Source organism: Capsicum annuum, chromosome 2 (assembly GCF_002878395.1).
Source record: "Capsicum annuum cultivar UCD-10X-F1 chromosome 2, UCD10Xv1.1, whole genome shotgun sequence".
Taxonomy (NCBI): Eukaryota; Viridiplantae; Streptophyta; class Magnoliopsida; order Solanales; family Solanaceae; genus Capsicum; species Capsicum annuum.
In genome coordinates this window covers 71,780,721-71,801,711 of record NC_061112.1, presented here as the reverse complement: position 1 = coordinate 71,801,711, position 20,991 = coordinate 71,780,721, and the positions used below count along the sequence as shown (strand labels likewise).

At 37.5% G+C, this 20,991-nt stretch overlaps 1 protein-coding gene and 1 non-coding gene across 3 annotated transcripts; one reads left to right on the top strand and one right to left on the bottom strand.

Annotated features, from left to right (window-relative positions):
- Positions 1 to 753: 753 nt before the first annotated feature.
- On the top strand, positions 754 to 10,244 carry LOC107857607 (uracil-DNA glycosylase, mitochondrial). Of its 2 annotated transcripts, none has more exons than XM_016702441.2 (8): positions 754 to 1,087; positions 2,221 to 2,462; positions 2,867 to 3,025; positions 4,749 to 4,779; positions 6,601 to 6,736; positions 8,009 to 8,092; positions 9,140 to 9,277; positions 10,021 to 10,244. In XM_016702441.2, the coding sequence occupies exons 1-7, from the start codon at positions 856 to 858 to the stop codon at positions 9,204 to 9,206; spliced, it is 951 nt and encodes a 316-aa protein (XP_016557927.2). In that variant the 5' UTR covers positions 754 to 855; the 3' UTR covers positions 9,207 to 9,277; positions 10,021 to 10,244. The 2 variants fall into 2 exon arrangements, with proteins under 2 accessions (XP_016557927.2, XP_016557928.2); XM_016702442.2 differs by having other exon boundaries at positions 755 to 1,087; positions 2,221 to 2,441.
- On the bottom strand, positions 5,563 to 5,668 carry LOC124896342. Its single transcript, XR_007052700.1, has one exon. It is a non-coding gene; the product is annotated as a U6 spliceosomal RNA (small nuclear RNA).
- Positions 10,245 to 20,991: the final 10,747 nt, after the last annotated feature.

Below are 20,991 nucleotides of genomic sequence, written 5' to 3'. Positions count from 1 at the left end.
TTTTTTTTTTTTTCATTTTTCCTCTAACACCATCAAGAGAACAACCATAAAGACATCAATTTAAGGTTTTTCCTCCATTAAAAATATTATTTCAACCTTCAATTCTAACTCCCTCAGCGTTTTTAACAATCAACATTTCCAGAATTTTGGATTCAATCACCCATTTGCTCTTTTTTCATAATCGAATTTTGGGTTCAACCACCCTTGTCAAAAGACAAAACAGAATTACTAAAACAACAAAGTTGTCAACTTTGAGATAATTTTGACACAAATTTTCTATCAAGTACCATAAATTTCATAAATTTTAACTCAAAAATATAAAAGTTCTAGTTCAAAAAACTTCTCAAAACATTCAATTTCAACTTTTTTCATGGACGAAATTTCCCATGGCTTCGCCTCATATGAAGAACGGGGTGGGTGAGGGTGGTGGGTTACGAAAAAAATAAAGAAAGAAATGGTGTTGTGGGATGGGATGAGGGTGATGGAAACAGGGGAGGGAATTTGGAAAAGATGAAGAAGATGGTTACTTTATATATAATAATAATAATAATAAAAGTGGATCCTTTTTATTAAAAAAAAATTCATTCGATTTTTTTTTGTCACGTCAGTTACAGAGGAGGAAATTAATTTACTTTAAAATTATTAAAGAGATAAATAATTATTCAATTAGTTTAGAATGTAAAAGTAAATTTTGACCACAAGTTCAAGATGTATTATCTCGAGTAATAAATTAAAAGAGATTATAGAATATGAAATGACGTGTCCCCTGGTAGTGTTCCCGCCAGAGATTTTAGGTCCCATTTCCTCTTTGCTCCCCACTGCGTTTACCAAAAAAGAAAAACAAGAAAAAAGAAAATGTCGTCTTCGTCATCGAGAACCCTAATGGATGTGCTGAAGCAACCAGCAGCAAAGCGCGTAAAACGGGTCTCTTCGCCAGAAAACTTGATTTGTAGTGCCCAAGACCCCAAAGACGTATCATCCCTAACGTCTGAGCAAAAGTCCAGAATGGAGTTCAATAGATCACTCGCAAAGGCAAAAAGGAACCTCAAACTTTGTTCTGATAAAATCAACAAATCAAACCCAAACGGTCTGTTAAACAATTATTTTTGGTTCCTTCACTTAAGTTTGTGTTAGGACCGGGTTTTTCTTTTCTTTTTTTCTTTTTTGGAAACGATTGTGATGCAATTTCAATACCGCAAAAGGTATCAAAGACTGCATTTTAACTTCATCCAATAGTTTTTAAGAAATTAGGAAAGCAAATTCCAAATAAGAATCCGACACATTTCTCGAGAAATATTGACCAATTCATATTTCCGTAGTTGTTTCACAATGGTGTTGTTGGGGCCAATTTGGTACAGACATGGACTATTCCACTGTGTATGTACTCGCCATCTCACACTAGCACATGTACTGGTAACTTTGACCACTAAGGCTTTGTGGAAATATTTTTTACACGTTCTGGTTATAGTCGCTCCAAATTAAAAATGGACAAGCTAACTGATGTGGCTTATAATGTTTTGATGTTTTGACATATATTTGTGGTACATGCTTATTTTTTGTTGTTCCTTTAATGTACGGATGTTGTTAAAAGAAACAAAAAAAGTTGTTGAATTGGATTAGTTTAAAAAATCATGTTACATGTTTTGGACTATTTGGAGGGAAAGAAATTCAAGATGTTTTACAGAAAAGTATAGTAAATGCGCAGCAAATTGAAATGTATTGTTTCTTCTATTTCATCTTTGGTGTAAGGAGGAACTGCTAGAAGATGTGGACGCACTGATTGATATCATAGAATCCTTGTAAGAAGAACAAGGACATATTTTTTACTCTCGTCTGTATATTTGATTCACAACAAGCTTTGTCCTGATTATATATAATACTTGTTATCACTGTCAATTTTTTTTTTTTTACCATGTCAGCAAACTAAGCCACGAGATAGGTTGTGCTTTATGTGATAAATTCTCACAAGTCTAGGCTTTTGTGCTGTAGCTTGCCAACGGGAAATATTTTTTTTTCCTCTGCAGTATTTGTATTACTTGAGATACTAATGTAATAATTGAATTTTTTCTACTTATAATATTTGATTTTTCATGCCAAAGAGCAATGTAGATACTCAGTTTCGAAACTCAAAAGTAAGATTGCTACTTTAGAGAGCCTTTGGTTAAACTACTTATTCCTTGCTAGGCACTGAAATGACATCTCTTGTGTACCAATTGTTAGGTGAGGGAGTTGGATATGTGAAGTTACAGGAACTGTTGATTGAGGAGACATGGTTGGAAGCACTGCTAGGGGAATTTCAAAAGCCCTATGCAGGGAACTTGTGCAAATTTGTGGAAAAAGAAATTAATGGCGGTGTCCCAATTTATCCTCCACAACAACTGATTTTTAATGCTCTTAACACTACTTCATTTGACAGGGTGAAGGCTGTCATCATTGGACAGGTAGAGTTTCTAGGTTTGAAGGTAGAATTCACATGTCACTAATAGTATGTTCTCAAGGAATCACAATCTGTATTAACTCGATTTTTGTATTGAAAACCTTACAACCTTACCCAAAAAGGAGAAAGTAAAGCATTATGCCGCATGTGCACCTGTGCTATTTAATTTCTTAGTTTTTGAAATGCAACTATCTGAAATCTAAAAACATAGAGTTCTCTTAATTTAAGATAAAATACAGAAGTTGCTTTGGTTCTCTTTGGACATCTATCTTATTGGAGTAATCTGGTATTCATCTCAGATATCGCCTTCAGGAATTTGGTAATGATAGGAAGTTGGTAATGAAGCTACACTTTCAGAAATTTTTGAGCCTTTGCTGAAAACATCTTTCTAACTTACAGCAGCATGATCCTTTTTCAACGTGATTTCAGGATCCATATCATGGACCAGGTCAGGCAATGGGCCTCTCTTTCTCGGTGCCTAAAGGTGTGAAAGTCCCTTCTAGTCTGATGAACATATATAAAGAACTTAAGCAAGATTTGGGCTGTTCAATACCAGTTCATGGAAATCTTGAACAATGGGCTGTACAGGTGATTCTGAAGTTCTTGGTGGAACTTGTCATCTACTTTATTTGGGTTTCATATGAAGTTAATTTCTTTTTCCACTGTGCTTTACGTATATCATTTTGTTCAGTCAAAATCAATGACTTGTTACCTTCACAATTTTCATTCTTGGAGTCTTTTGTGACATATTTGACACTGGAAGTTCTATTGAAGCATGGCCATTATTTCAACTACCATCCACTTCTGATCTCTTTCAATTCATTTCATGGAAACCTATATTTGATGTTTAGGCAAGATGTGGCTGCATAATTTTTATGCCGGTTTTGTTCACTGAACCTATATGTCAACTGGCAAGCTGTAATGATCAATGATTTATTCAAATATCAACTGTAACAAGCTGTAAATGGTTGCAACGTTAAAATTCCAATATCAACTAATTAAAGATCAATGATTTGTTCTTAATCAACTGCTGATTATTTCTTAAAGTTGGGGCCAGCTATTGAGTACGTGGTGAACCTGTGGTTTCCTACATGCTTGTCTAATAGCGGTGACTCCTAACTTGGACCAAGTTGATATTTGTGCAAGCTTATTTTGATTGAAATACATAACAATATAAAATCTGTAAACTGTCAGAAATTTATAATTTGATAAGTAGTTCGAAATCTGGAATTTGTCGCTTTTGTACGCCACTGGTCGAATATTTAGGACTAAACTGTAGCATAAAGGTGTATAATGATAGAAATTCTCAACTTACACCTCTCCCCCATAGCATTGGCTCACTTGCATACTTGAAAGCATGCTTGCTTCTTGTTAAGGTAAGAAGGTTTTTATTTAGAGCGTACGTATCCTAGATTCATGCTTAGTTTCAGCAGGAAATTAGAGTTGTTCATGGTTCAATTTTAAATTTCTATTAAATGAAACCGATGTTTCCACACAGCAAAAATAACTTTGTAAATTATGATGTACTCTTTATAAGTTGTGTTTGTTGAATTCCCACATCGTTAATGTAAAGAATGGATCTTGGGCCTAACTCAACCTCAAAAGCTAGCTCATGAGGGGAGGATTGCTCAAACCATCTAAGGAGATCAAGGACCCTTTAACCCACTGATGTGGGACTCCAACACCCCCCGCATGCCCAGGACTGGACATCTAGAGCGTGGACAATATAAGATGGGGGGCCCAACATTGGAAACAAATGAATTGGGTGAATCTGGCTCTGATACCATGTAAAGAATGGATCTTGGGCCTAACTCAACCTTAAAAGCTAGATCATGAGAGGAGGATTGCCCAAGACCATATAAGGAATCCAAGGACCCTTTAACCCACCGAGGTGTGACTCCAACAGTTAATTTAGTGATGAGAGGATCTCTTTATATGGTCTTTGGAAACCACATCTAATGAGCTAGCTTTTGGGGTTGAGTTAGGTCCAAATTTCATTTTCTTATGATGGTTACTGTGCCAAACCCATCACAATTTTTCTCTTTACTCTATGTTGGGCCCCTATATTTTATTTTACACACTCGGGAGTGTTGCCAGGCGTGGACATGCGAGGGGGTGTTGAGTCCCCACATCAGTCATTTAGGGATGGGAAGGTCTTTTACATGGTCTTGGGCAATCCTCACCTCATGAGCTAACTTTTGGGGTTGAGTTATGACCAAGGTCAATTTTTTCTATGTTGACAACACTTTTATAGCCTTCAGTTTTTTCTTGCTTTATGTAATTGTCTGACATACACCACGTTTCTTTACAGGGCGTTCTGCTTCTAAATGCTGTTTTAACAGGTAACTCTTTTGTGTCTTCAATGGTTTTATATATTGATCTACACATATTCCTTTTGGATTAATTTATACTCATTTCCTTTTTAGGGCTATATTATATTGCTATCGCCACAGATGTGCTTGTGAAGATTAATAGTATATGAAGTAAAAGGAGATACTAACTGACATAATCTCTCTCTCTCTCTCCATAAATCGATTAAAATGTGTTTGTTTATTAGTTCGGAGAATTTGATTTTGGTAAATAAATGAGAAAGTCATCACGATGTAGTTAATTAAGAGTGATTCAGAATCAATCTTTAATGAATCTAGATATTTTAAGGTTCGAATTTGAAGGCATCGGACAAGTTGCCTACTGTACCAAAGGTATCTCCTGCAATGTGAAATTTGCTGTATTTTGTAATCTTATTGTTACTTGTTAGACATCATATCTGTCATATTTCAGAGACATCATATCTGTCATATTTCAGACTTTCTTTATGCTTAAGTTTATTGCCTAATTTTTGGGTTGCATACACATGACTGAAACATAAAGATTTACTGACATGAAACCTATCATATAGAATTTGCCTGCATATTGTTGCTGTCTAATCTTGGTCCCATGATGTTGAAGATGCTCCATAATGCTATTGGAAGTAGTTCAATGCCATGTACGATTTGAGTGGCTTGGCCTTGGCTGCACCAACTTACAATCACTCTTGCCCCTACTTTGGCCCACTTGTTTGTGGCCAATGCACCGGCAGTGCCCATGCCCACAAGCAACACTGACAGTATTTTTTTTTTTTTTTTTAAAATTAGAACCATTTCTCGATTTGTGCGTGTCATCCTTGCACAGGGGCCATGCTAATCTTCTGTGTCTCCTTCCAATTTTATTGGATGTCCCAGAAGGGAGAACACCTGGTTCCTTCACTGACCACTAACCAGTATCTAGCATCGTATTATGCTACAAGCGAGAGAAGCTTTTAGAGAGCAGCATGCAAGGAAATCTTACTAGTAGTTGCCAACCAGCTTTATACTTTTATAATAGGGCTTTGGCTCATCATTTTTAGTTAGACAAGCTTAGCTCATTTTAATAGTGAATATTTCTGTCAGCAGTAATACAACAAAATTTCACGCGTTCTCTAGCATTCGTAGCTAATAGCTTCTTAGTTCTTGACTTAATCGAGTCAACAACTTGCTGTAGGTCTATTTTGTTGATTAATACTGAGCTTAGATCTCACCAGCAAAGCAAACATTTAAATGCTGCCTAAGCTAAAGTGGAGTGTACCCTAGACTTGATCTAGGCCAACTGTGCAACTTTTCATCGCTTTACCCTTCCAGGGAAATAGTTAAGTTCAGCCATTGATCTTAACACACAAAAGCAACTTGTGGGTTCGGATTAGGCAGAAATATCAAAGAAGCTAAAATCCCAGGCAAAAGAATGTGGGAAGATCTTGTTAGATGGCTGTCGATAGTAAGTGCACAATGATACAGATAGGTTCCTATTTGTACATGTATACATATGGTTGACAACTATCCTACTCTGTAGAAACTGCAGAAATTCTGGATATATTAGACTCCATTTAGGTATTTAGATTAGCTTCAGGTTCTTGGAGTTCTTTTGCTGTAAAGTGCTCCCTGAGTACTGTGTAATTATGAATCAGTTTTACATAGACACATAGTTATCACTTTCAATTACCTTTTTGAAGAAGACTCTTCATTTGTTCTCGAATACTTTATCATGTCATATGCTTTTCTTTTTCTTTGAAGAGATGCTATGACACTGCTTCTTGTCTTCTACTAATCAATTGCATTTTGAGCCTTTTGTTTTCCCTGATATACTCTCAGTTAGGCATCATCAGGCAAATTCTCATGCAAATAAAGGCTGGGAGCAATTTACAGATGCTGTCATAAAAACAATTTCTCAGAAGAAAGAGGGAGTGGTTTTCATTCTGTGGGGTAACTATGCCCAAGCAAAAGCCAGGTGATTCATCACAAGGCTGCTAGTACTCTATTAAGTTTATTAATATCTGACTGGAAATCCAGACTTTATTGTAGTTAGTCTCGAGACGTCTTGGTAATTTTTTGGGCATCACTTGTAACCTTTGCCCCTGTTGGAATTATACCTGCAAGTTTAAGTGTTCAGCAGAAGTACAAGGATAGGGGGATGATCTGCAAACATTTTTGAACGTCCAGTAGCAGATTCTGGTTAAATTTCCTGTGAATTAAAATCTCTGCTTTGCTTCCATTTTCAGCTTCTTGCTGGTACTTTAGGAGAGCCATTTAATTTGACTGTCAGCATCTAATTTAATGTGCATTGAATTCTAACTGAATGGACCTTGAAGAGAAGTAAGAAGTGGAACATCTTTGTATCTATTTTCTTTCAGAAATTTTATGACTGAAATTCTTCACTCAATATTAGTTCCCAAAGCTACATGTTACCAAGGATTTCTCCTATAAATTTGCACTTTTTGTGTCAAACTTGTTATGTGCCCTTAGAGTGATGACATCTAGAATATTTCACGGAATATTTCTTCTCACCAGTCTTTTCTCAAGCTTAAGTTTTTATATTAAACATAGCATGCCATCTATAGTGAAAGCTGCATAAGGCACTCTTAGACAAGGTCGACTAGAATATCATTTGAACTGGTATTCTTTTTCATGTCATACTTCTTGAAGATAAAAAAAGACATATTTTATTTATAAAGTAAACTACTATATTTTTCTTGTTACATGCTTGGAATTTTGGAACAATAGCTGGTCATCCTTTTCCACTTGAGTTGCAACTATTCTGTTTTATCCTTTTTTTCTTTCTCTAAGAGCAACTGTTACACCATCAACTCAGGATTGGCAGATCTATTGCACTCCCTACAATACTTTCTGATTTTTTGTTTCCTTGGCTTAGAAATAAATAGCAATACCTGCAGCTAGTTACGGCGACATCCCAGTGAGGTATCCTTAGTACAACTTTAGATGCTAGGTATTGATTTTCCATTATGCTGAAAAGGTTTAAGTTTACGATTTAGGTAATTGCTTCGAATGTCTAATGAAAGATTCCATAAATGATGACTTTTCATTTGATAAAAGATCAAATCTAACTGTAAAAACACTGCGAATGAAATTGCGCTGTTATAAACACTGGGAATGAAATTGCGCTGTTCAAGCTCTACTTTCTTGAAATTGATTCGAAATTGTGCAGACAAGGTTCAACGGGAACTATTCCATTTCCCTCCTAATTAACCCTTTTCCTTTACAGGTTAGTTGATGAAACAAAGCACCATATTCTGAAATCAGCACACCCTTCTGGCTTGTCTGCAAATAGAGGCTTCTTTGGATGTCGGTGAGTTCCCTTGACAGCAGACTCATTTCAACTGAAATTCGTCTTATGCATTTCATGCTTTATATATCAGAGTGCTATTGTTATGTTATATGAGTTTAGTTATTACGTTGCATTAAATATTTATTTTCTAAAACATTTTTTCCTATTTACTTTTATGAGAGGTATTATATGATAATAAATATGTTGGGGGGGAGGGGATGCACAACATGACTGATGCATATGAGCAACCAATCAGCCTTTTCTTATTTGTTTCAAGGGCCTGGTTTCCTTTGAAGTCACAAGTTCTCTGTTCTCCTATTCACAAAAGGAACAAACAGGAACTTATATAACTACTTTCTTATTTGTTTTCTTTGTTCAACAAGAAAAATAAGAAACTCTGGATCAGCTTATGATCTTAAATTTTGTGTAAAATGATAATTTTTATCTCGGTCTTGTTTAGGGGTGTCAAAATTAGCCCATGAATCATGACAAGCCCAACCAGCAAAACATCCCCAAATTTGGGCTGGTCATTGACCCCCCCCCTCTACATTTATTATTAGCTCAGCTCAACAAAAGTTGGGCTGATGCATAGCCCATATTGACGCAAGAAAATCTTGTCAAAATATTTTCAGAAGGACCTTTTCATTTGATATATATATAACCATAATAAAGAGAAAAAGCAAGTTTTATTAGGTACTAAAAAATTACAAAACAACGAATAAAAAATTAGAACATAATAAGAATTGGATGTGAAGGGTTATAGCCCATTTCAGCCCAGGCAACTTTTGGCCAGGTCAATAAACCACCCATTTATTGACTCAACCATTTATGGTAGTGTGATTGGATGAAGTTTCTTTTGCTAGAATGCAGTGGGATATGGAGTCACAGTGGCCAACATCCTGCCATTTACTTGTGCTTGAGGAGATGGCACCTTCTAACATGAGATTTCTGCAATTTTTAAAAATGACAGTGCTGTCTTTACATTATCAAGTTTCATGCTTGAATTGACTAGGAAGCTATAACATCAAACTGTTTTTATTTGCCTTCAACTGGTGATTACTTCTGCAGGCATTTTTCTCAGACAAATCAACTTTTGGAAAAGATGGGAATACCTCCCATTGAATGGCAACTATAAGCTGCTTCTCAACCATCAATTTTGGAATGCTAGTGCTGCATGGATTTGCCACTAAGAAGTGATTCTTCTAGGTATGTAGAAGTCATTGCTTTACCAGGTCCACTTACAAGAGTTATCGTCTGATATCTTCATGTACATAGTAGCTATGGCTGACAACTGCTTGTTCGGAATCCACCTTTTTGGCAGTGGATAATTTCTTGAGAACTGAAGCCTTGTAGCTTCATTAATATAGTTAATTACTCTTTTGTTCTCTTTTGGGATAAAGTAGCTAATTGTTTCTTTCATAATCATCTCTCATTTAGTGCATGCTTTTGGTTGACATCTGTTCATCAATCTATTAAGAGAACGATGATCTTGTGTCTTTTCCTCAAAAATAATTATCCTGTGAGGGAGAATAATGATTTCACAATACTTTTTTGTTAAGGTTTATCCATATGTTGAACAAGAAAAGCTTTAATAAGTTCCGTATGGTTTTAGACTGTCAGTGGTGACTATTTTAGTGATCTGAACGAGTCACTTCCCACACATGTTCAGCACAGAGATCAAGGAAAATAGTGTGGATGTCCACTCTTTATTTTGGATACAGTGATAAAATCTTTTTGGGTTTCAAGACATATAAATCGATGAAAGTTGTCAAAACAATCATATAGAAGTGATTACAATCTAAATGAATCTCGTTTGATTTTCAAGGACTCTTTTCTGTTTTTATGACTAGTAGGATTCATTCTTCTTCATCTGCTGCCTTATTAGGCTACTAAAACTTGCTGACTGATGAACAAAGAAGCATAACTCATTGTTGCATCCTTCTTTGCAGGGAGGCGTGTCTTGCCGTAAATGGAAATTGGATATGGTTTTGCTGCTTTTCTGTTATTTTGTTATAGTATGTCCGGGGAATGTATATATACTACTGCTTTCTAGTTATTGGAACGGTGTATCTTTAGTTAGTTATTAAAAAGTTGACTAAATCGTGTCTTCTCATTCTATTGTAGTAATTATTTTGATTTTGACTGCAATGGATTCACTCATACTGCTTTTCAACACCTTGATCCTTGTACTTTTTATATTTGTATCTGAATAGAACAGAGCCTTTAACAGCTCATGGCCGGCTCTAAAAATGGCATCCACTACGACATGGTTGAGCAACCTAATAAGTACCTTTTACTTCTTACTTTTGGGTTTGTAATATGTTTCTCATTTAGTCGCTTAAATATAGTAAAAGTCTTATGTGCATGTGATGTTTACTTCAAATTGCCTGAATTTATCATGGTTTGGTAATAAATTATAGTGAAAGTGTTATAAAACTAGAAAGAATAAAGAAGAAGAGTAGAGAGAATAAAGAGAGTAATTCTTATTTTTCTTGAGGGGTGATTTACAATGAAGGAAGTTTTATTTGTAGGGTTATATTTATAGGGGAAATTTCCTCCTTGTTTTTGAGTATAAGACATATACTTCAAATCCTGATAGATCTCAAATTATATATCGATAGATTTTGATAGACATTCACTACAACTGATATACATTAATATCATAACACTCCCCATTAAATGTCTAACAATACGCATATCGACTGTCTCATTAAAAATTAAGAAAACCAGTGGGGCAAAATCTCGTAAGGGAAAAAGAATACAGTGTGTATTAGCTCCCCCTAAGAAGAACATCCTTGAACCTTTGCATTTCGATTTTGTGCACCATCTTCTTGAAAGTTGCAGTTGGAAGAGACTTGGTGAATAAATTAGTCACATTGTCACTTGAATGAATCTCAATATCACAATTCATTTGGAGCTCACGTGTATAGAAGAGCTTTGGCGAAATGTGGTTCGTTTTATCTCCTTTTATGAATCCTCCTTTAAGTTGTGCTATGCATGCTGCATTATCTTCATATAAAATTATGGGTACTTTGTCATATTTCAAGCCACATTTTTCTCGAATGAGATGTATTATGGACCTCAACCACACACACCCTCGGCTTGTTTCATGAATAGCTATAATCTCAGCGTGATTCGATGAAGTGGCTATGATAGACTGCTTTGTTGATCTCCAAGATATGACAGTACCCTCACATATGAACACATAGCCTGTTTAAGACCGAGCTTTATGTGGGTCAGATAAGTACCCAACATCAGCATAACCAATAAGATCAGAACTGCAATCTTTAGAATAAAATAAGCCCATATCGATAGTCCCTTTTAGATACCGTAATATTTGTTTGATCCCATTCCAATATCTCCTTGTAGGAGCAGAACTATACCTTGCTAACAAATTAACTGAAAAGGCTATATCAGCCTTGCAGTATTTGCAAGATAAATTAGTGCACCAATTGCACTAAGATATGGTATTTCAAGATCAAGGAGTTCCTCATTCTTTTCTTAAGGTCGGAATAGATCCTTATTCACATCAAGTGATCGAACAACCATTGGAGTACTTAATCGATCTGCTCCATCCATATAGAATCATTTCAACACCTTTTCTCTATAGGCAGATTGATGGATAAAGATATCGTTTGTCAAATGCTCAATTTGCAAACCAAGGCATAACTTTGTCTTTCCGAGATCTTTCATCTCAAATTCTTTCTTTAGGTAATCAATTGCCTTTTGAAGCTCTATTGGTGTTCCAATAAGGTTTATGTTATCGACATAGACAACAAGTTTAACAAACTCTGGCGTTGTTTTCTTTATGAAAACACATGGGCAAATTTTATCATTCGTATAAGTAACGCCCCAATTTTCTGAACCGAAAAGCTACACGGTGCTTATGACCCCAAAGGACCACAAGCTAACCCATGACTGATAGCTGTGCCTGTATACTGCATAAAATGACATAAAAATGCGAAAACATGTATTGAAAGGCCATAAGGTTCAATACTAAACATAACTGAATAATGATAACGTCTGAATAAAGTGGTATCACAATACCAAAACAAAACTGAAATACTGAAGTCTGAAACATGAAAATACTGTAGTCGTCTGAAAGCCTCTAACTGTCTGAATAAGGAGTTGATGGGACATGCCTCCAACTAACTCCGTTAACTGAATCTGAACTGAAATGATAAAAATAAAATCACTTCCTGGGAGAATGAGGACTTACTGCTAAAACTCTAACTACTGAAGTACTACTGCTGTTGCTGATCTGGAAGTTGTGTCTCTGAACCTATGGTGTAACATAAAAAAAGAAAGCACCATAGCGCAAATGCGTCAGTACGTGGGAATGTACTAAGTATGCAAGTGAGACAGGCTGAATACATGGGGTTTACATGCATGAATAATAATAACTGATTTACTAATATGAACGTGAGAGTGCATGCATGAATACGTAGTAACTGAAATCGTGAGGACATGATAACTTAATCTGTTGCTGATGACATATATTTACTGATATCTAACATGATTGAAGATGAGTTCTGATAACTGATAACATGAGTGATGAAGGAACTATCTGAGCTCCGTACTGTATCTAATTGACTGTATCTGACAGTCTTGAATTCTGAAGAACTATCTGAGTTCTTTTACTGAGACTGACACTGAAACTGTGGGAAGTAGTTATTTAACCGACATGCCCCATGTATGCTATAATAGCTGTGCTGGGGTCCAATCTTTTTCCTGACAGGGAGGGTGTCAATATCGAGCCACTGGTAAGGACAAGCTGTAGGTAACCCTCATCTGACAGTGTCCCCAAAAAAGAGCGGTGGAGCCCTCATCTAACAGTGCTTATCCACCCCATCAACCTTCATCTGACAGTGTTGATGTCTCAACCTATGCTGGCTACATAGTTCTGGAACGCAAGAATGACTGCTAAGAATCATACCCTTATCTGATCGTGTGTGTTTCCATCCTTGGATTCACTCGGTGCTAACTCCTACTCCCATCTGAAGAGACTGAACATGATTAACTGACTGTACATGGACTGAGTTTACTGAATTTCGTTGACTGACGGAATGCTATTGATATCTGATAACTAAGTGAGATCATGAGATTTCTAAGATTTCTTGAGTCACATGACTGACTGAATTCTATGGAACATGGTTTGACTGAGGATATCATGAAAGCATGACATGGGCTCTAGGCACACAACTATATTTTTTGGGTACAAGTATCTCCAGGACTCGATGGAAGGAAACTGACACAACCATGACATTTCTTGATCGTAGGAGTACAGTTCATAATTCATAATGCTATAATTACGGGATTTCATGCTTCACATGGTTATCATATTCTTGATCATGGAAAGGAATGCGTGTAACATGTACATACTTGCATGATTTCAATATCATGAACTTTTCATAACACAACAATCAATACACAACAATAGCATGGAATTTGTCTTGAATCATGAGGGGTAGCATGGACTTGTCCATTAAGTACTATTGAGTCATAAGGAACATGATTTTATCATTCTAGGCATTTTATCAAATACCTTACACGCACACTTTATGGCATAGGTGTATTCATCATCTTAACAAATTTGGAGCCACCTAAATTTATGGATTTCACTAGCATGTTCACAACCTTCATGAAAATACACCAAGATACCATCTTAAAACATAATTAACAATCATCAACATGATCAAAATCATACCACATCATGAAAATCATAATTTATTATTTAAAAGTTAGTTCTTGAGCTCCACGGATGAAAAGGGATCCGTAGATGAACACTACGCATACCTTAGTTTGTGAATCTACGAGGGTTGACAGAGAGATTTTCTTGAAATTAGACCTTCTATGAAAATCCTAGCTTGAGTTCTTGAGAGTATTTGAGAGAAACATTAATATTTTGGATAAATAAAGGCTAAATTCTGTGTTTGAGAGCTTATACAAGGGGGAGGGGAATTGACCCTTTTAACCCTAGGACACGTCTTTAATTTCTGAGAAAATTTCTCGATTTTCAACCTTGGCGCGACGCGCCACCATCGCGCCAAGTCACTGGAAAGTGACAAATAGAAATTTGCACGGTGGCGCGACCCGAAACTATCGCGTTGCCACCTTATCTGCGACCTGAAAGTTTAGTGCGACACGCCAGTATCGTGGAGCAACACTGGAAATTGACAATTGCCATTTGAGCTATCTCCGCAATGCGCTAAAGGCTCAGGTGATACACTGTCTCTCTAAAAGAGCTCTAACTCTTTGCCCGAGTGTCGGATTTGGGCAAATCATATATCGATGGAAAACTTATTCAATTTCTCACGTGATAGGAAGTGAAAATTATAGAAATACCACGTGTATAAGAATAAATTCTTATTCCAAAGCAAGTTCTAACATCCTTGAGATGATTTTCAAGCTAAGAAAAAGCACGGGTATTACAATATCTCCCCCTTGAGAACATTCATCCTCGAATGAGACTGACTAAAAGGGAAAATAATAAACTGAACATTAATTGAACATGGATAACTGGAACATGATCTCATGACAGACATGACTGACAAGCTGAATATAACATACTGAACATGCATAGCAGATGCATGTGTAACTGATTTATAAATGCATGACTGAGGTTTCTGATAACTGAAGTTCTCAAAATAAGAATGCATATATGATACATGATTATATACTGGACTGATACATGTATGCATGACTGAATATGCAATGGTACTTGATACCGGGTTTATGATGAAACATGAGCATGAAACTGAATACCAAGTTGTATTGAATACTATACGTGAAACTGAATAAGCTTAAGGAGAACTGTTACCTTGAGCTTGATCTGGATTGGCTAAAAAGAGGTGAGGATACTTGGTACGCATGTCTGTTTCTGCTTCCCAAGTAGCTCCCTCGACGGACTGATTTCGTCAAAGAACCCTGACTAGAGGGATTTTTTTGTTCCTCAGTCTACGAGTCTGATAGTCTAGAATTTCAACCAGAATTTCCTCATAGGAGAGACTATTCTGAACATTTGTTCTCTGAATAGGGACTACGACTGATGGGTCACCTATGCACTTCTTGAGCAAAGAGACATGGAAGACTGGATGAACTGAGGCTAGATCTGAAGGCAATTCGAGCTCATAAGTTACCTTGCCTAATCGACTGAGAATCTTGAAGGGACCGACATATTGGGCACTGAGCTGTCCCTTCTTGCCGAACCGCTTCACTTCCTTCATGTGAGAGATCTTTAGATAGACATAATCATCAAGCTTGAACTCGAGATCTTTTCTACGAATATCTCTATAAGACTTTTGTCGGCTCTAAGCAGCCCAGAGTCTTTCTCTGATTAGCTGAAATTTTTCTAAGGCATCGAATACTAAGTCAGGCCCTATGACCGAGGCCTCACTAACTTCGAACCAACCAACTGGAGATCTACATCTCCTACCATAGAGAGCTTTGAATGGAGCCATCTAAATACTGGAATGATAGCTATTATTGTATACAAATTCAATCAAAGGCAAGTGGGCATCCCAACTTCTCTTGAAATCAATTACACACACCTTTAGCATATCTTCTAGAGTCTGAATGGTCCTTTCTGCTTGACCATCTGTCTGACGATGAAAGGTTGTACTAAGATGAACTTGGGTACCAAGACTCTTTTGGAATGCTTTCCAGAAGTGAGAGGTGAACTGGGTACCTCTGTCTGAGATGATAGATAAAGGAACACCATGCGATCTGACCAACTCTCTGATGTAGAGTTTGGCGTAATCCTCGGTTGAATAAGAGGTATGAACTGGAAGGAAATGAGCTGAATTGGTCATTCTGTCTACAATGACCCGAACTAAATCATGCTGATGACGAGTTCGAGGCAAACCCGTCACGAAGTCTATGTTCACTTTCTCCTACTTCCAAGTAGGAATGGTGAACTCCTGCATGGAACCACTAGGCTTCTGATGCTCTATCTTAACTTGATGACATGTAGAGCACTTAGCCACAAACTCTGCAACATCTCTCTTCATCCCACTCCACCAATAGATCTCCCGCAAGTCGCGATAAATCTTAGTGGCCCCTGGATGAATAGAGTATCGCACACCATGCACTTCTGCAAGAATTCGCTACCTTAAGTCATCTACACCTGGAACACACAGATGACCCTGACAACAAAGAACACCATATCCCCCTTGGGAGAAAACCTCTACTTTTGAATCTCTGACAGACTCTTTTAGCTTGATAAGGATAGGATCCCTGTCTTGGTTTTCTTTTACCTCGGAAACTAGAGATGATTTTGAACTACTCTGAACGCATACACCACCCTCTGAAGAGTCGACTAAGCGAACGCCTAGTCTGGTAAGCTGATGGATTTCCTAAGCTAACTTATTCTTGCTATCCTCAACATGAGAAATACTACCCATGGAGAGTCTACTGAGAGCATCAGCCAAAACGTTGGCCTTGCCCGGATGATAAAGGATACTCATGTCATAATCCTTCAAGAGCTCTAATCACCTTCTCTGACAAAAATTGAGATCTTTCTGAGAAAAGACATACTGAAAAATCTTATGATCTGTGAAGACATCTACATAAACTTCGTAGAGATAATGCCTCCAAATCTTTAAGGCAAATACTACGGCTGCTAACTCAAGATCATGAGTAGGATAATTCTTCTCGCAGGAATATGACCACTAAAACTTGATTTTCTTCTGAGTCAAGCTGGACATAAGGGATGCAATAGAAGAAAATCCCTCAACAAACCATCTGTAATAGCCAGCCAAACCCAAGAAACTCCTGATATCTGATGGAGAGACATGGCAAGGCCAGTTTCTTACTGCTTTGGTCTTTTGAGGATCTACTCTAATGCCATCATCGAAAATAATATAACCAAGGAATGCTACTGACTTTAGCCAAAATTCAAACTTACTGAACTTAGTGAATAACTGATAATCTCTGAGAGTCTGAATAATAATTCTGAGATGGTCTGAATGATCGCGCTATGTGCGGGAATAAACCAGAATATTATCTATGAAGACTATGACGAACATGTCCAAGTACTGCTTGAACACACGGTTCATCAAGTCCATGAAAGCTGTAGGGGCATTGGTAAGACCAAATGCCATGACTAAGAATTTGAAGTGACCATATCGAGTATGGAAAATGGTTTTCAGAATGTCACATTCTCTAACTCTGAGCTGATGATAGCTCGATCTGAGGTCTATCTTGGAGAAATAACTATCACCCTGAAGTTGGTCAAATAGTTCATTGATTTTAGGAAGAGCATACTTGTTCTTGACCGTGACTTTATTGAGCTGACGGTAATCTATGCGCATTCTAAGAGAATAGTCTTTCTTGAGCACGAATAAGACTTTTGCGCCCCACGGGGAAATGTTGGGTCTGATGAATCCCTTATCTAAGAGATCCTTCAACTGTTCTTTCAGTTCCTTGAGTTCTGCTGTGCCATTCTGTATGGCAAAATAGAGATAGGCTGAGTATCTGAAAGAAGATCAATATCGAAGTTTATTTCCCTTTCGGGAGGAATGCCTGAAAGATCTTTGGGAAAGACATCCAAAAATTCATTAACCACTGGGACTGATTCAAGACTGAGATATTCAAAACTAGAGTCCTTAACATAAACGAGATGGTAAACGCATCCCTTAGATATCATTTTCCTTGCCCGAAGGTAGAAAATAAGCTAACCTCTAAAAGATGAAGTATTACTCTTCCACTCTAGGATGGGCTTATTCAGAAACTAAAATTAAACTATTTTGTTTCTGCAGTCGACTGTGGCATAGCAGAAATGAAGCCAATCCATGACGAGAATGACATCCAAATCAGTCATCTCTAATTCGACTAAGTCTGCTCAAGTGATTCTCTGAAATATCATAACCGGACAGTTCCTGTATACCTACCGGGCTATGATGGTTTTACCCACTGGGGTAGAGACTGAAAAGGGCTCTGCTAGAATTTTGGGAATGACTCCGAAATTGCCGGATATATAAGGATTAACAAAATATAAGGATGCACCTAGATCTAGCAAAGCGTAAACATAAACATGAAAAATATGTAACGTACTAGTAACGACATCAGGAGAATTTTCTTAATCCTGTCGGGTCTGAAAAGCATAAAGTCTGTTTGGGCGTTGCCCACTAGTAGCACTGGAAGTGTCACCCTGCTGGTTCGGGCGACCGGACTGAGCTGTAGAACGGTTTTGCTGACCCTGATAACCTGACTGGGGATAATCTTTGACTCTATGGCCTGGCTTACCACAACCGAAATAGAAATCGCTACTAGCTCTACAAGCACCCTTGTGGTTCTTACCACAAGTCTAACATAGGGGATTAGTTTGGGCATTGCTGACGCTGCCCTGAGACTTAGAGCCTGGCGCTCTATCTATAAACTTAGGAACTGGAGCACTGGCTGAAGAAGGAGCTGGAACTGATAGCTTAGGACAAAACTGAGAATAGTTTTCTCCCTCTGATTTAGGCTGAGCAAAGTTGAAACTACCTGTTTTTTCTCTCTTGTTCTGCTTCTTCCTTACTCTAACTTTCTGCTCCTTAATCTTCTGAGCATGAGTCATAAGCCTAGCTAAAGTTATGTCACTTTTCAGCATTGCAGAACTACACTCATTTACCATGCTATCATTCACCCCTGAAACTAACTTACTCATTTTAGCTCTACTGTCTGCAACCACATGAGGGGCATATCTAGCTAATTGAGTAAGCCTGAGAGAATACTCTTTCACCGTCATGTTTCCTTGCCTGAGGTTGATGAACTCTAGAACCTTCGCCTCCTTCAGCTCTTGGGGAAAAAATCTGTCTAAGAATGCCGTGACAAACTCTTCCCACTCTATAGGACCTGCATCATCTACCCTTTTGGACTTCTACTATTTGTACCAAGTATGAGCCACATCCTGCAACTGATAGACGACTAGCTCAGCACTCTCAGCAGTGGTCACCCCCATGATATCTGTCACCTTCTGAATCTGATCAATGAATTCCTAAGGGTCTTCATCTGTCTTAGACCCAAAAAATGATGGAGGGTTCATTCGGGTGAAGTCTCGAATGCTAGCTGCAGCTGAATTGGCCACTGAGTTGGCCTGAATGACAGCTAGTCGTTCATTCTGAGCAGTGACTGACTGAGCAAGAGTGGTGAATGCGGTCTTGAATTCCGTATGAGAAACATGTTTGCCCTAAGGTTCTTAGGGCTGAGGGGCTGACTGGTTTCTTCTCTTGGGAGGCATATTCTGAAATAAAGAGAAGAATGGATTAGACTGAGAGACTGACTTGAAATTATGCTCACTGGCACGACATGAATACTGAAAGAGGGGAAACTGTTCCTAAATATCTTATAGCCTCATGCACATAAATATGGAGCGCAACACACCCATGTACAATACTCTACTAGATGTGGCTTTCATACTTCCTAGGACTCTATTGAACCTTTGGCTTTGATACCAAGTTTGTAACACCTTAATTTTTTAAACCAGAATGCTACACAGTGCTCATGACCCCGAAGGACCACAAGCTAACCCATGACTGATATCTGTAGCTGTATACTGCATAACATGACATAAAAATACGGAAATATGCACTAAAAGGCCATAAGGTTCAATACTGAACATAACTAAATAATGATAACGTCTGAATAAAGTGGTATCACAATACCAAAACAAAACTGAAATACTGAAGTCACATGACTGACTGAATTCTATGGAACATGGTTTGACTGAGGATATCGTGAAAGCATGACATGCAGACAACTATATTTTTTGGGTACAAGTACCCCCAGAACTCGATGGAAAGAAACTGACACAACCATGACACTTCTTGATCGTAGGAGTACAGTTCATAATTCACAATGCTATAATTACGGGATTTCATGCTTCACATGGTTATCATATTCTTGATCATGGAAAGGAATGCATGTAACATGTACATACTTGCATGATTTAAATATCATTAATTTTCATAACACAACAATCAATACACAATAATAGCATGGAATTTGTCTTGAATCATGAGGGGTAGCATGGACTTGTCCATTAAGTACTATTGAGTCATAAGGAACATGATTTTATCATCCTAGGTATTTTATTAAACACCTTACATGCACACTTTATGGCATAGTTGTATTCATCATCTTAACAAATTTGGAGCCACCTAAATTTATGGATTTCACTAGCATGTTCACAACCTTCATGAAAATACACCAAGGTACCATCTTAAAACATAATTAACAATCACCAACATGATCAAAATCATACCACATCATGAAAATCATAATTTATTATTTAAAAGTTAGTTCTTGAGCTCCATGGATGAAAAGGGATCCGTAGATGAACACTACGCTTACCTTAGTTTGTGAATCTACGAGGATTGACGGAGAGATTTTCTTGAAATTAGACCTTCTATGAAAACCCTAGCTTGAGTTCTTGAGAGTATTTGAGAGAAATATCAATATTTTGGATGAATACAGGCTAAATTCCGTGTTTGGGAGCTTATATAGGGGGGGGGGGGGGGGGAGGGGGAATTGGACCCTTTTAACCTTAGGACACCTCTTTAATTTCTGAGAAAATTTCTCAATTTTCATCCTTGGCGCGACGCTCCAAGTCACTGAAAAGTGACTAATGGGAATTTGTACGGTGGCGCAATGCGAAGCTATCGCGTTGCCACCTATTTGAGACCTGGAAGTTTAGCGCGACGCGCCAGTATCACAGAGCAACACTGAAAATTGATAATTGCCATTTGAGCTATCTACACGACGCGTTGAAGGCTCAGGTGATACACTATCTCTCTAAAAAGGCTTTAACTCTTCATCCGGGTGTTGGATTTGGGCGAATTATATATTGATGGAAAGCTTATTCTATTTTCCACGTGATAGGAAGTGAAAATTATAGAAATAACATATGTATGAGAATTAATTCTTATTTCAAAGCAAGT